The 16,254-nt window shown below is 41.0% G+C and overlaps 1 protein-coding gene across 1 annotated transcript in view; it reads left to right on the top strand.

Moving 5' to 3' along the window:
- The window catches only part of itga11a (integrin, alpha 11a), a 42,578-nt gene that overhangs the window by 12,717 nt on the left and 13,607 nt on the right, over window positions 1–16,254 (top strand). The window contains exons 3-16 of the mRNA XM_035157821.2: window positions 3,614–3,726; window positions 4,197–4,288; window positions 4,557–4,671; window positions 4,806–4,933; window positions 5,051–5,199; window positions 5,296–5,440; window positions 5,998–6,163; window positions 6,622–6,692; window positions 8,893–9,037; window positions 9,842–9,990; window positions 11,587–11,730; window positions 14,164–14,367; window positions 14,903–15,033; window positions 15,138–15,304. Of these exons, the coding sequence (XP_035013712.1) occupies window positions 3,614–3,726; window positions 4,197–4,288; window positions 4,557–4,671; window positions 4,806–4,933; window positions 5,051–5,199; window positions 5,296–5,440; window positions 5,998–6,163; window positions 6,622–6,692; window positions 8,893–9,037; window positions 9,842–9,990; window positions 11,587–11,730; window positions 14,164–14,367; window positions 14,903–15,033; window positions 15,138–15,304 (1,919 nt within the window). The remainder of the gene's footprint in view (window positions 1–3,613; window positions 3,727–4,196; window positions 4,289–4,556; window positions 4,672–4,805; window positions 4,934–5,050; window positions 5,200–5,295; window positions 5,441–5,997; window positions 6,164–6,621; window positions 6,693–8,892; window positions 9,038–9,841; window positions 9,991–11,586; window positions 11,731–14,163; window positions 14,368–14,902; window positions 15,034–15,137; window positions 15,305–16,254) is intronic.

Below are 16,254 nucleotides of genomic sequence, written 5' to 3'. Positions count from 1 at the left end.
TTTTCGACAGTTGAATCAGGTCTTCTCAGTGGAGACCCGACCTTTGCCCTTTCCCTCAGTTATAAGTTGCACGTCACAAAGGACTACGGGGATTCTGTGAAGTCTTTCACCACTCGCGTTAAATAGTGTCCCCTTTATTTGGCCTGTGTGCAGAGCTACAAAGAAAAGTGTTTTTACACCTTCTGAGATTGGTAGGAAAACAAAACTTGATCTATCTATTTTAGTTGAGACACAACAGTCATGTTATTGTAACGTCTATACAAGTATTCAAGATACAAAGAGATGCTTGTTATGGGGCTGAGAAAAAATGAAAACAAGATTACTCAATAAAAAAAGGGATTAAGATTCTATATCATGATTGCAGCTCTGTGCACACTCACAATGGCAATGTCTGTTTTTATCCAATCTAATGAGTGTGATGGACTTACCAACCGCCATAGCTTAAAAAATAACTTAAGATAAAATATAGAGAGCTTGATATTCCATCAGAGAACCATCAAAAGGCTTTGTGGGTCAATGAGTGCTTGTAAATCCCTCTTCTAATAAACCTATGACATAATACACTCAAGGAAAACAGCCACATTAATTCATATTTTTGGAAAGTAACTATGTGACCATACAATTGGCTTGAATTTGTAGCTGCATGAACAATAAAAAATATTTCCGTTAATTCAGACGAATGGAATGTGATGACCAAGCACAACATTGCAGTAGCACACTTTGTGTTTGGATGTGGTTTTATAGCGTATACATCTCCTTCCAAATATGAAAAACATTACAACATTAATGACAGCCTGGGCTTGGGGATGGCGCTTCCTCAAACCCCCAAATCCTCGACCCTGGTAACCAACGGTAGAAATGGTCCATGTATTCATGTTGGGTCAAGTTATTTCTTTCAGATTCGACCCAAATTACCTCTGGAACATGATCGTTTAAACAGCTTCTGGTGAAATTCAGGAGTTACCGAGGCAGGAGTCCAAGTCAAAGGGAACAATGGTCCCTTTTCATCAAGGTATCCTGACCTGAACTCCTGCCGCAGCGTAGCCAACGGAGAGCAGTAACTGAAGCAATAATCATGATTATTAATAGCTATTGAACTACTCTGTACTCTGCTGGAGCAAATTGCGGTGAAAATGACTTCCAGTGTCTGTGAGACTTTAGGAGTTGGCTTCAGGAGCAATAACACTGAAGCCTACTTCCATATGAGTCGCTCTTTGATGTGACGTGATGGACTGTTTGAACAACATTTCCTCTTGACCTCAGTTGCTGCTGTAAGGTTACGTCATTGCTGGTATGATTCTGTGAATGTGTCCTGAATATACCTTTACATGATATGTCCAGCTGAGCTAGAGGAAATTCACAAATAAAGATGGTCGGTCACATCACAACTTGAAATACCTCTAAAGACTGAAGGTTAATTCTCGACCTTAGTGGCAAAGTGGGTAAAACGATGGGCCATTTTTTGACGTTTTAATGCTTTTGTTGAGAACAAGGCCTAAATGTCTTTTCAGGCTGAGCTCATGAGACTCATTTGCAAAAAGAAAACAATTGTTTTGGAAAGAGCCATTTCTGTATTAGAAATAGAAGTAACTCCTTTCGTCTGGCTGAATGTCAACTCTTATCTGTTGTTGTGTCACAGTAAATTAAATGAGAATGACATTAATACATTGCAATCCTTGGATCACCCTTGATTCACTCTGAAGTCATAGTGCATATCCTGTTGTGTCATGCTAACCTCTCAATAGAAGAAATGATCTACAGACTTTTCCAGCTAAATATTTAAAAGAAGTAATTGTGTAGGACTTTGGAGCAGTTAAGAAACTCCAGGGACCACCAGTCTGAGGTAAAACTCCTCAATTTAAAGATCTGTCTCTCTTTATTTGGAAGACTCTGACCCTAGAGGGCCACGCAGGAGGTTGGCCGTGATCTGCTTTTACAATAAAGCGGTGTCGAGTGTCTTTCCTTTGGGGCACAACTGACCTGGGAGTTCTTCCTTTGCTCGCTCCCTTCCTTGGGATTTTCACTTGGACACCACTGTTGTTTAAATTCCTAGTTGACCTGCTGTATTTACTGAAGCTTTGCCAAGAATGTGATTAGTTTAGGACAGCCAAGCACTAGCCGTTGAATTCTTGGAACTTTCAGACTTTCTCAGCTTGAGATCCCTAACGAGAAAAACAACTGTGTCATGTTATCTGCTGAGATACTGTATGTTAACACCTAAGGCAGTTGGACTTTACATCTTGTGATAGTACAATGTTGAATTGGTAAACAATTTAATCTTAAGACATCACATGATAAACACATATTCGATTCAAATAAGTGGACCTAAGGATATTGTCAGTTATGAAAACAGCAGCTTTAACCCCCTCTTTGTGTTTCATGTAAATAACTCAAAGATTTCTTATCTCTGTGATACATTTGAGTTACGGTTCCCTCTAAGGCTTTTATACCCTCCATCCCTCTTGAAGAGAATGAACCAGACAACTTTATATTCCCCATCACCTCAAGTTACCTAAAAGCTTTGAGTGACATTTATAAGACCACACTGCCCTGCACAGGAACCCCACCGTTAAGTCAAGTGCTGGACTGACTCCACTATGTCATGTGAAAAGAATGTCCAGCACTCAACAGTGATATTGGAGGAAATTTAAATCCCATCGTGGTTTATATTTCCTCTGATTATATTTCAGTTTAAATGGTGATTTCTCTCTGTGGTCCCAATGTGAAGATCATTGTAGTTTCTGTCCAGCAGCAGTTTTCAGTATTCTGTGTTTTGAATCAGCAGTTCTTGGAGGAGACCTCTGATCCAACGTTGATGTCACAGCAGATTGAAGCTTAAAATAGAGGAAATGGTAGTAATATGACAAAGCAAGTTTTGGTAATAAGTATTATAGTATGATGACCATACTTTTGTTGGGGCCCCAAACAAAGTATGATCTAAGTGTCGCCTCGTGTCCTCCTGCAGCAGCTGCAGGTTTGGTTTTGAACCGGCTCTTTGCTACATGTCCTCCTAACTTTCTCCCCCATTCACATTTAACTCTCCTATCAAATAAAGGCTTAATGCCCCATATTATCTTTAAAATACCATCATTGTACAAATGTAATACTAGCACACAACCTGACCAATCAGCCACAACATTAAAACAGATACTAAGTGTTTGACTATGCAACATATATGTGATTCCACATTCTACCGATAAAGCTTAAGAAATAGGGTGGGATCAGATGAGTGGTTGTACTGGTCAGCTACTGGGTGTGACTGTGTGGAACTGTTTATGACAGTGAAGTCTAGTGCTGCTGGACATTATCAAACATGCTTTGTTATCCTCCCTTGGATAAATAAAGGTTCAAGATCTTCCTGGTTGGCCCATGTGTTTTGTCTGGGTTACTGATGTCAACAGTCACAGTCATATTCCCTCAGAGAATTAGCTCCCGGGCAAAGACTGACGGCTCTTAAATGGAACAAAGGTGGTTTTCAGTCTTGCTCTATCATCACTATTCAACTGTTTATAGATGATAAATAAACAACTTCGACCTTTTATTAAAGCAAACTTTAATACTGACATTAGTTTGAAGTGATTCTTACTTCTGTATTTTTGGGGTTTTTTTGCAGGTTATTAGTGGGAGCCCCGTATGAAATGAATGGCCCTTACCAGACAGGGGATGTTTATAAATGTTCACTGAGCAAAAGAACCAATGGCAACGGTTGCTCCAAGCTCAACTTAGGTAAAGTATCACAAACAACACTAAATCTACAAGACTGGCAATGATGAATGTGCTAAAGATGTGTTTGCATGTGTGTTTTAGATGTCAGCATGTTTCTTTTTCCAGTAAACATCATGGTGGCATGTGTGAGACTTAAGTGTTGTGACCATACCTATCATTCCACGTTTTACTATTATTTTTAAATGTTTTTTGTATATTTCCACATGTGGGTGATGCCCCACATCCCACCGCATGCTTCTTCATATGGGTTGCACATGTGTTGTGCTGCTAAGGTAGGCACATGAATTTTTGTGAAGTAAACGTTTAGACCTGAGGATGTAGACACTGGTTTGTCTGCCCAGACAGCAATAACAAACCAAAGTCCCAGATGGGGGAACTTGTGTTTGGTCTCTGGAGGGCCGTGCATGTTTTTATGTGTGCATGAGTCTGTCTATTTTAGATCATCTGAGTGAGATTCATTTTCCCTCAAGGAAGGATATCTCTGACCAACGTATCAGAGCGCAAAGACAAGATGAGGCTGGGGATGACGCTCACATCCAACCCCAAAGACAACAGCTTTGTGGTGAGAGCGGGTTTAAAACTTTATCTTGAGATATAACAGAATAATGGCCTGTTGCAGCAGAATCTTAGAGTAATTATGGACACATTCGATGAAATAGCAATGGTCAAATTGGGGAAAAAAGGACTATCCCACAAGATTGTCTTTTGATTACATGGTTTTCAGACAGCCGACCTCCTTGCGGAAGTTGTCTAAGTGCATGAACATAACTTTTTGTAATATGCTGAGGTCAGTAATGTTGTTTGCGTAAATGCTTTCTTTTGTGTTTCAGGCCTGTGGGCCGCTGTGGTCCTACGAGTGTGGCAGCTCTTACTACAGCACAGGCATATGCTCCCGAGTCAATGCGAGCTTCAAGTTCTCTAGAACGATCGCGCCTGCCTTTCAGAGTAAGATTTAAAGTGTCTTTTCTGTTATACAAATATTCATTCGTCACAGCAGAGGATTATTTACTCATTTATGAGCATCTGTTTTCTCCATGTTTGATCTCAGCTGCAAGTCTCATCTTTAAAATGTTTTTCAGGATGTGAGACCTACATGGACATAGTTATTGTTCTGGACGGCTCAAACTCCATTTACCCCTGGTATGAAGTGCAGGCTTTTCTCATCAACATCCTTCAGAAGTTTTATATTGGACCAGGTCAAATACAGGTTTGTAAGAAACAAAGGAATACTTAAAGTAGATAAGATATTGTATATTGGTAAAGCTCCTTGTTTGATTTTTTTAAAATTTGATACTGATTTATATATGTTGTTTCCTGGAGTCAGGTTGGAGTCGTTCAGTACGGTGAGAAGGTCGTTCATGAATTCAAACTCAGCGACTACAAGTCAGTTGAGGAAGTGGTGAAAAGAGCACGAAGCATCGACCAACGGGGCGGCGAGGAGACCAACACGGCCCTTGGCATCAACACAGCACGGTACAGTATCTACTTTTGTTTGAATGAGCAGCTCTACTTCACTGCTCCTCCATCCTGTAATTCATTTCACTGAACAAATCAAATATGTTCACACAGCTCACAAGCTTTCAAACAAGGAGGTCGACGCGGTGCCAAGAAGGTGATGATAGTTATAACTGACGGAGAGTCACACGACAGTCCAGATCTCCAGCAAGCCATCGAGGACAGTGAGAAGGACGGAATCACACGTTATGCCATCGCTGTGAGTCTGCTAAACCTATTCTTCACCTGGCTTAGAGGGCTTACACTTTACTGGTTTTCACTTGGTTTTCTGATGTCAAATAAAATGTCCAATGCAGTATTAAAACACTGTAAACATTAATGTGATGACCTCATGGAGTTCAGTTAAAGCAAGTCTCTTAAGAGCTGAGTTTATAACAGAGCCAAAGACACTGGGAGCCCTCCAAGAGCTCCAAGCATAATCTCACTTGAAGAGCAGTTAAAGGTGCAAATGATATCCTCCAGACCAGATGGTTTTTGGTTTGAGCGACTGCTGCTACAACTAATGGCAGACTTGTTTCCATCCAGTGGCTCAGCTGGGCATAGACATCTGAACTGAAGCTCTAAAGTCGTTTGGTTGAAAACCAACTGGCGTTGGTGAAAGCACTGGCATCGGTGTAAAATGTCAAACTTGTCTGAAACCTTCTGAGAGAGAGCTAATAATAACCTGTTATTGAGCTATTAAAATGTGATTATATTAGATTGGATGGCACTAAAGAACCTCATGCAAAATATCACAGTTCATTGTTTTTCTCACAGGTCCTCGGCTATTACAACCGTAGAGGAATAAACCCTGAGGCCTTCCTCAATGAAATCAAGTACATCGCCAGCGACCCAGATGACAAACACTTCTTTAATGTGACGGACGAGTCAGCACTGAAGGACATCGTGGATGCTCTTGGAGAACGCATCTTCAGCTTGGAAGGTTTTGCAAGAAATTAATTCCCCTGCATGAAGTTGTTCTCACTGTACTTCATATTTTAACTTTAATCCCAGGATACAGTGATTCTCTATGGGATCTAACGAACATTTCACAATTCACTTAGGCTTTGGACTGCTGGTTGTTTCAATGATCACTTTGGGCTTTGGGATATTTTAATGGACATTTTCTCACAATATCGGACATTTTAGAGGCATGATGATAATCAGATTAAATATGAACTGATTATGAAAGTTATTATTTGTTGCAGCCCCAGTGGTCACTCTAAAATTAAGCGTGTTGCAACTAGTGCCTAAAAATATCTCTGAAAACTCCATAATGTGAAACATACCCTCCATGGGATTTCAATGCCATTCTTCTTAGAATATAATTGTGGTAGGAAGATTAAGTTTCTCTGCTGCCGCAGTGGTTCAAAACTCTTCAAGACTGATTTGTTTACACAGGAACCAGTAAGAATGGGACAGCGTTTGGCCTCCAGATGTCTCAGGCTGGATTTTCCGCACACAACGTTGAGGTGAGTCTTGACTTTTGCTACCACGTCACCTCATCCCGTCTATAGAACACCACACATTGTCTCAATTTCTGGTGCATCATCGCTTCTTCCCCACAACTTGCCATTTATCACTCTCCAGTCCCCCCTGAGGTTCCTGCTGTGTGGCCCCAGAGGTTTAGGTAATCCTGATTTAGGAGCCCCTGACAGAAGAGACTGGCCTTTTTCCACTTCAACCGTGCACTGATGTGAAATGAGAAACCACTTGTTCCCCGGGGAGACATATTAGTGAGAAGCTCGGACCAGGTTGAGACAGTCTTGCTTCAGAATGTGGGTTTTTTCGTTCCTAGAGATATTTGAAAGTATCTCAGAGCAGACAGATGCAGGTGTGCTGCTTTCAGGGAGACACAGCTGGAGGAGGAAGAAAAGGCTCATCTCTTCTGTTCCTGCTGTTCATTCCAATTCATCGATTACCATTCCTCACTTTCCAGCTCTTTCCAGATGTCTGCTAATGCAACTCCTTTCATTTTCCGGTTCCCATTGACAGTGTGATTTATTGAGGGTGAAACTAATATATTCTATCTATGATGAAAAATAAATAAAGCGTAAAGCAGAATATGCCACTGGTTGGTAGGACTGGTTGGAAATTCATTTCCCCAATGTCAGATTCCAGAGATGCTCGACAACATCGACCTGAGCGTCAAGAGTAAGATAAGTTCTTGGAAGGAATGTCAGGGCCTTAAAAGAGAAAACAGTCCTAAAAGTCCAGATGGTTTTGCTGAGTAAGATATGTGCCAACTCTGAGGGCTGCTTGTGTCATATACGATCCAGACGTTTTATGCATCTGCAAACAAAGCAGTTTTTGTGTATGTTCTAATCTTAAAGTTCATTGTTTGCAAAATAAACCTTTTGTTTGGTGGCAAATTGATTCCTGTATCGACCATAATGCAGAACATACATTAGTTGTTTTTGGAACTGGTATGAAGTGTACATACCCTCTATACAATTCTTTGTAATTATGTATAACCACAACTCTGGGCTCCCCCGGTAAAATCAAAAGTTGACATACTAACCAAAGCAAAGCACATGTCCATACATGCAGCCACTGCAGCAGAAATAGGTCACTGATTTATAAGGCTGAACTGTTTTGAGTTTTCATTCATTTGCCATGGAGACCATTCTGACCAGAACATATAACCACACTGGCATAACGCTGCCGTGACGTAGTGCGAGCGTGGTGAGCACACAATTCCGTCTTTCAGGAAGGAAATCACAAGCCTTCGTGCATGTGCTTTAACACTGGAAAATGTGTCGTTGGCATATTGTGCTTGGCAAGGAAAAAAAACTTAGCTCATTAAGCAGAAGAACCCTATAATTATATTGTCAGTGATAGAGAGTATGGTGAACCGTGGAATACAGAGAATCCTTCCTCTGTTTCCTCTCGTGTCTGCAACAAATTGCATTGGCTGGTTTGTTTGCCTTGTTGGATTATTGTTTAAAAACACAAAGGTTTTTGTTTGATTTTAGATGTTAAGGTAGATTTATTGGTTTGTTTGTTCACTTTGACTTTGGTTTGTTGTGTGAAAATATTCAACTGCAACTTTTTTAACTGCACTAAGACTAAAACTGTGAATATGTTTGTGATTGAAGTCGATATTATGTGCTGTGGGAGAGAAATCTCTTATTTCTCATAACTTTTTAAAGTATACCATCATTCACAGTCATTCCAAATGCTGACCGATGTGATTATTAAGGCATATTATACCGATTTTAAGGGATAAATCAGTGTAATTTGCTACGGGTACCTCTTAACGCTTCAGAGGAAAAGTAGAACCAAAGAGAAGAAGTGCAATTCTGCACAGTTTCCATGTGCGTCATGAGTATAATAATCTGGGTATTATCATAAGTGATCTTAGGACAGTGGAAGCTGAGTCAAGGGCAGCTCGAGAAGCACACTTGTCTGTAGCTAGCTATAGCTCGCCACTCGTCAAAGACCCCACGCTGTTCCGAAATGTGCATATACAACAATGACACAAACAATTGATGCGGTGGCCGGTGGTCAGCCTAGCTTTCAAACACAGAAGCTTGTTGTGGCAGTAAATTGTAAGATTATTGTAAAAAGGCATTATCACGTCCTTAAGGGACAGAATTCTGATGTAGGAGATGCAACAACCCACCATTGACTTGAAGTATTAAAATGTACTACACCTCTTCTCACCTACAGGATGGGATTCTGGTGGGTGCTGTTGGGGCTTATGATTGGAACGGAGCAGTGCTGAAAGAAACACGTCAGGGGAAGGTGGTCCCTCCCAAGTCCTCCTACGCAGAGGAGTTCCCTGAAGAGCTCAAAAACCATGGTGCCTACTTGGGTAAGTGACAACCAAAACAACTGGAGAGGACAATGTTGATATTTTATCATTGAATTACCCCTTGTTAATTTGCTTGCTAACTCATCAACCTTTAGTTTTGGTGTAAATCCTTCTGTGGAGGGAGGGATGTATGGTTGCCCTCATAGACGACCTGTGGTTTAGCACCAACTGCCCGAGCTGCAAACCCATCTCCATCTCTTAAGTGTACCCATTGCTCCGGTGCTTCCCGTCACATCCGACCCCATCTCACTCCACCACCGCAGACCTCTGGTTTTACCATCAGTGGTTTGTGTGTGAGCATATTCACCAGGCTGCCAATGGAAGCCATTCTAGACTCAATAGTAATATGAGGTGGAAGCATAATTTTGGGACAGGCAGGGAGAAAGTCAAAGCTGGGAAAAAATGAAGATGAGAAATGAAGGCGGAAAAGTACACAGGGAGTAAGTGGAATTTTCAGTGGGAAAAGACAAAACAGAAGAAAAGGAAATCTGTTAAACCAGAGTAGCCACTTCTGCGTCGCTGAATGCAGCTTGCTGAGTTTTAACTCCTCAAACTGCAACATTTCACAGTTTTCCCTCGGAATCACTGCTTGGAAATTCAATTGCAACAAGTTGCAAATTGCAACAAGGTGTTGTGCCAGGGATTCTTATTAATATTTTAACCATCAAACAATCCATAGCCAATAGAAGTAAGAGATTGTATAAAATAGATTTAAAAATAATACATGGGTTGATTTGTCAAAAGTGGGAAAGATGAATCTCTAAATCAAAGTGTATCTCAGAGGGTTGTGTTTTATGTAACCAGGTTACACTGTGACGTCTGTGGTGTCAGCCAAACATGGTCGTCTACTCGTAGCCGGAGCTCCACGATTCAACCACACGGGCAAAGTCATCATCTTCACTCTCAAGAACTCAGGCAACCTGACCATCCAGCACTCCCTCAAAGGCCAGCAGGTACTGTGGTGTCCAACCCTTACCCTGCTTATGATACGATGAAGGTTCACCAGCTGTAAGCTTTGGAAGACTGCCACAGTCCATAAAGACATTTTATGAAACATTTTTACTGCCGCTGCTAAAGATTAGTTGGTTATTATAGTCTTATGTTGATTATTTTAATGTAACAAAAAAGAAATAGACAATGCTGCTGGAGTGTGTGAGTGGGTTTAACCCTTTTAATAATATACACTGCTGCCTGCCTGCCACTGTCCATTGATACTATCTCAGAATTGAATTCTGTATTTAGTGGCTTTAAATGTATTTCTTAACATTTTAAAATTAAAAGCAACTTACTATATTTAGATAAAGAAAAACCCACTCATACAGCATTAAAAGGTTGGACAGATATTAATTTATGCAGCTCCCTGCTGTACGCTAGGCACTTCAGTTATAGTGAAGACAGTTATAGTACCTTTTTAAGGGAAGAAAGAAAAACATCCAGTAAAGCATCTCTTCATAACCTTACATAATGTGCATAAAACCCAGGATTAGTGTCAGTATCCAGATGAGTGTGATCAGCGTCAGACACTACTTCAGCCAGATTTAGGAAAACATCTCCTCTTTCTCTGTATTTCTTTTTAATACTTCGGTACTCAGGATATCAAATGTATTTAACTTTGGAAAGCATTACATTTCTCTCAGTTCATGAGCGTATTAATTCAGACAAAAGGACCAGAATGAAAAAGATCATGACAGGGAAGTATTTTTCAACGGATAAGGCTTCTAACCACCAGAACTTTGATTTTGAAATTTAAGCTCAATAAAATGACTGAGCTCCACCAGTGGAGTCCAAATGACATAAACATGACACACTGCACTGATGGTGTGAGTTGACATAGCAACAGATTTGCTCTATGTTCATCAGTGTTGACTGTTTGATAGATTTGATTTGGTTAATTGGTGTTATATCGTTTTAAAATGCGAACATGTGGGTTTTAATTCTGTCTGGCAGATCATCTGTTGTAATCCCACAATCACAGTTGTCACATCAAGTTGAAAAATAGTCGTCACTTCTAGGGGACGTGTGTTAATGTCCGCTACACTCATAACTGGCAACTCTTCACAGGCTGCGAGTCTGAATTGATCCTGCAGCAGTTTACATTGTACCCTGTCAGCAACAGCTCATCCACAGCAGCAGATGTTTTTTTTGAAGAGAATGTTTTTTCTCTTTAGCTGATAGCTCTTGAAAGAAAAGCTTTTTATTGGCAGATGTTTCTAATCTGACAAACCGATAGATGATGTTCCATCCACTCCAGCGACTAATCCAGTTTATATCTGTCAAGATTTCACAGTTTCAGCATCGACAAAACTCACCAGGACTCCGGCCACTTGATGTGACTCAACACAAGCCTCCATTTGTTAATAATAATCAACTTCAAATCCTCTCCAGATCATCAGCAAATCATCAAAACCAATCAACATTCAGGGATATGTCACACAAGAAAGTTGTCAGGCCCTTTGAATTAATGAAATGCAAACATACATACATGCGTCAGTCTAACAATTTACTGAATTGTGTTAAGATTAGTGTGACATGCGTGTGTCTCTTTTCAGATTGGTTCCTATTTCGGCAGTGAGATTGCACCACTGGACATTGATGGGGATGGCATCACTGACAACCTTTTAGTGGCAGCGCCGATGTTCTTCAGTGGCGGCATGGAGAAGGGAAAGGTCTACATCTACAGAGTGACAGACCTGGTAGGTACAGACAAATACACAGAGGCTGGACACATACACGTCTAATCAACTCCGGACCAAGTCACTCCACCACACAGAACTGGGTCAACACCTGTTCAAACTCCAGACTCGCCCAGTAATTTCTTAGACACCTCACCAGGAGTATCCGGTAACACACACCGAACCAGACTCTTTTGCATTCCAGCTCCCTTTTCAAACACAACGCCATGCTGCAGGCAGACATTTGAACAACTTTGCCATGCCAGTGTGCAGACTTTTATAAGATGTATAGAGTGAACTCAACAGGAAAGTATTCTGGGCTTTTTAAAACCATTTCCAGCGAAGCGTTTGGAGGCGAGAACTTTCTTTAATAGAAGGAAATCTCCCGGTGTTCCAGGCCTGTCTTGCTCGTTGGAGTAATGACTCTCCTCAGTTGTTTTGGAATCCATTGAACAGGCATAGACGAGGTATTTAAATATCTGGTGCGGCCCAAACCACATCACAGGTGGCTGGCCAAACCTAACAGCCAGAAACACAAACAGAAAGAAATCACTGTTTAAAAAGGTCTGTCGTCTTCAGGACAGAAAAACCACATGTCCAGGGCAATCAATTATCACTCTGTTGTTGATGTAGGTGTCGCTGCAGATGCTGCACAGTGATATTGGTCTGGAAATTTAAAGTTGGATTTCCTGGTCCAATAATGTGGACATTAACATTGTTATTGGCACTGTGCACATATGGTGGTATCAATTTATACCTTAGCAGCATTGCTTTCGGAATGGCAATGCCAGCATCTCATCAAAAATGTATTTTGTTGTCTGCTACTTCATTATCCCTCAGCGTTGGATCCCCATGACACTACATTATGCAATGTCTATAATCAATTCTATTCTAACAATAACAAATCACATTAATTACTTTTGCCAAGGACGTTATGCTTTCATTGGCGTTTGTTTGTTTGTCTGTTAGTTAGCAGCATTTCACAAAAACTACTGCACTTATTACCACAAAACTTGGTGGAAGGATGTTTTATTAGAGGAACCCATTCAATTTTGGTGCAGATCCAGGGAATGTTTTATCACTTTATCATTACAAGATTGTGCGTTTTTCAATATTTTCACAGATGTCGTAGGGAATAATTCATGGATCTTGACGAAATTGATTGATTGAAATTGATATCTCTGAGTGTGCTGAATCTAGTTATAGAGAGACATACGCTCCACTGAGCTGCTTTTGCATCAAGCGCTCTGACTAGAACTTAAGGGGGAAACACTCCAGGTTTAAAGACTAAATAAAATCTGGCAGCTGGTCAAAAATAAAACTCCATTTGTGTTGCACTTTTACTTCACTCCTGAGTCAGTGCACGCCGGTCATGACCCTTCACGACCTCCTCACAAACCATATGTTTCAAATTTAAACAGTGCAGAATATATTTTTCCCCAATTCTCTATCAATCTCCCTCTCTGCCACACATGCTCACATCAAGTAGCTGGGAAGTAAAAGCTACCGTCCTAAATCAACTCGCTTCCCATTCGCTCTACTGAGAAAACAAGTGATCTCATGTTTTGTCTGCCGACTCTAAATTATATTACGAACTGGGGATGCCAAGTGGAGCAATAATATGCATGACTGCTAATGGGCTCAAGTATTTGGCTCCGCTTTGTCAGCATGCTTTTTTTTTTTATTTCCAGTTGTGTGTTGTTGAAAGACAAGGATATTTTCCATGTGCCTTAACACTCACTAAGAGGAGAACTTCAGATAAATATATCTAAAGCGATATGGCATTCTTTTGTCCTTTTATGACCTCGAGGTGAGATTCCTCACTTTTGCGGTGCCAGATGTTCTTTGATTTTTTGAGTTCAAAAAGGCAGAATTAAAGGATTAAGTGGAAAACAAAGAAGCTGATCCAACATTTATCTTCTGCTTCACCAGAAGAAAGGTTTTTTAAAACTCTTGTTTGCTAAGTTTTTCCTGTGTAAATCACACCACGATTAGTTGACTAAAGATGGCTTTGAGATAACAGAAACAACAAACAAGCTAAGTGTTATTTTTAAAATATCCTTTTGGCAAATGCTTCAGTTTCCATTAACTCCTTTGTCCTGCACAGTGCAGATTTGTTGATGGATTCATATCATAGAAACATGTGCAAACTGTAAAGGCTTTTGTTTGTGTCACTATCAGGATGTTTGAATGCTGACTGGGTTTTTCCAGGCATTCTGTAACATTAACCCATTAATGCATTATTCATCCATTAAGGGCCAGCTGTGTTCAGATATTTATGAGATTAGATACAAAGGGAAATCAAGTACATTCTCATGGCAGCAAGACAAGAATAATACGTGTCACACGTGTGACATGTATTAATTAATACATTTGTGCACATTCATTATGATATGCACAAAGGTACAACAAATACACCAGGTTTAGTCACATTACGTTTCCCTTCCTCCTCAGAATCGGTTTATTCTTGAAGGGACGTTGGAAATCCATAAAGACGGCCAGAACGCCCGCTTTGGTACGTCGCTCGCTCCCGTCCCTGATCTAAACGGTGATGGCTTCAACGACTTGGTGGTGGGAGCGCCACTGGAGGACGAGCACAAAGGAGCCATTTATGTTTTCTTTTGCCAGCAAAACAGAATAATACGCAAATACAAACAGGTAGGAGCTGTGATGAAAGTCCAGTTGAAAGACACTGCAAATGTATTTTCGATGTTTTTTTCTGTATGGTTAAAAAACAGTTTGCAGAGATAATTAACAGGATGGAAATTAAGGCTAAGCACTCCCAGCTGCAGTGGGAATTTTAAGCCAACAAATATGACGTGCCATAAATGAGCACATACAAAAAAGTCACAGCCCATAAACCGTAGAAAGGGTAAAAATAAGTTGAAACTAAAAAAATCCTGCAAACAGTACTTGTGAACTCTTTCTGACTCTTTCCTAATAGGAAGTGAGAGGAGCCTTTAGTGCCACTGAGAAACTAACATTGTAGTTACAGAAATTCTTGAGGAATTTGTCATGGTTCTTAACCAAATCGTTGTAATGAGTCCTGTCTATTTGTTATTGTGGCTTTATATTCGCTCACTTTATTTCCCCCCAAAACTTGAACAACACGGTTTAATTGGTTACTTTAACCGTGACTTTAATCATGACATTGGAAACTGTGGTTGTGTGATTTCCTCTGCCTGTTCCTCAGAGGATCGCCGCAGCAGATTTGGCTCCCGGCCTGCAGTACTTTGGGCGCAGTATTCATGGCACAATGGACATGAACAATGACGGCTTAGTGGACCTGGCAGTAGGTTCCCTCGGTGCAGCTGTTCTCCTCTGGTGAGTATTTCATTCAGTAAGAAAATACTGTCGTCAGCCAATAGAGTTTTATGTGCGTCTTGAGAATACCGCAGGTCACATGTAACACCTTCATGCCCCCGCAGGTCACAGAGCGTTGTCCGGATATATGCCACCATCAGGTTCGAGCCCAGTAAGGTCAACATCTTCGTGAAGGACTGTCAGAGAGGTGGTAAAGACGTGACCTGCATGTCAGCCATCGTGTGTTTCAACATCACCGCCAGGACGGCCATTCTGCCCACACAGGAAATTGGTGAGCCAGCAAAAATAAGCCACTGCTGTTGAAGCACGGTGAAGTTTCCTAGTTCCTCTCCACGGCTTCGCCTGATGTTTGGCATCTTCCCACTGTTAACAAAGCATTGGTTTATATATTAGGAGTACAGAGGCTTTTATTCATTTTATAGCCCAACAAATCTATAGATGAAGAGACTTTTTTTTCTGGGATGAAACATCTGGATACTGTCAAACTTTAACAGACCGATTTTTTTACTGATGCACTCAAGTAGATAAATTGATATTTTGGATTTGTACAATAAATTGGCTGTTATTGTTTGTACGTTGGTACACGGGGATGAAACATGGCTGGTTTCCAGTGAGAAAAGGCAATCGGCCCCCCCCCCCACCTCCATGTCCTTCACCATGTGGCTTCCTTCGAAAAGCTTTGATGGAGACGTCCATTCAGAGCGGCGCCAAAGCAAAATGTGTCTTCACAAGCAGTTAGATATTCTGATCTCACTGCTGCTCCTCTGCCAAAGCTGCCGCCTCCAAAGCTGGTAATATCTGAGCCACACTGGTGATGTCAAATGTTCCTTATGTTGTGTCAACACTGGCTGGAATGCATCTACGTGTTCATCTCTCCAAGTCTGGAGGTAGAGACAGCCCACAGACAACTCAGTTCAGCAGATGGGTGGCCCACCTGTAAATAAACGTTAGGTTTCCGTGCCCACAATTTGTTTTAAGAGATATCATGTCAGGGTCCAGTTTCACGGTGTTTTGGGGGGAAGGTGCAGGAGGAGCATGTTCCGAGTTAACCTCTTGACCCTTCCAACATCTTCATCAAATCTATCAGATGTGTCAAAACAGAGCAGAGGGAAGAACAGGGGGAGTTATCTTTTCTTCAATGGTCTGCCTACAGTGGAACAGGTTTATTTAATTGTCCTTTCCTTGTCTGGCTGGTAATTCGTGGCAGATGTGCTGGTGTTT

The sequence above is a fragment of the Hippoglossus stenolepis genome, chromosome 1 (genome assembly GCF_022539355.2).
Source record: "Hippoglossus stenolepis isolate QCI-W04-F060 chromosome 1, HSTE1.2, whole genome shotgun sequence".
NCBI classification, from domain to species: domain Eukaryota; kingdom Metazoa; phylum Chordata; class Actinopteri; order Pleuronectiformes; family Pleuronectidae; genus Hippoglossus; species Hippoglossus stenolepis.
Note: the sequence above shows the minus strand (reverse complement) of the source record. Positions and strands in the feature narration are given on the sequence as shown.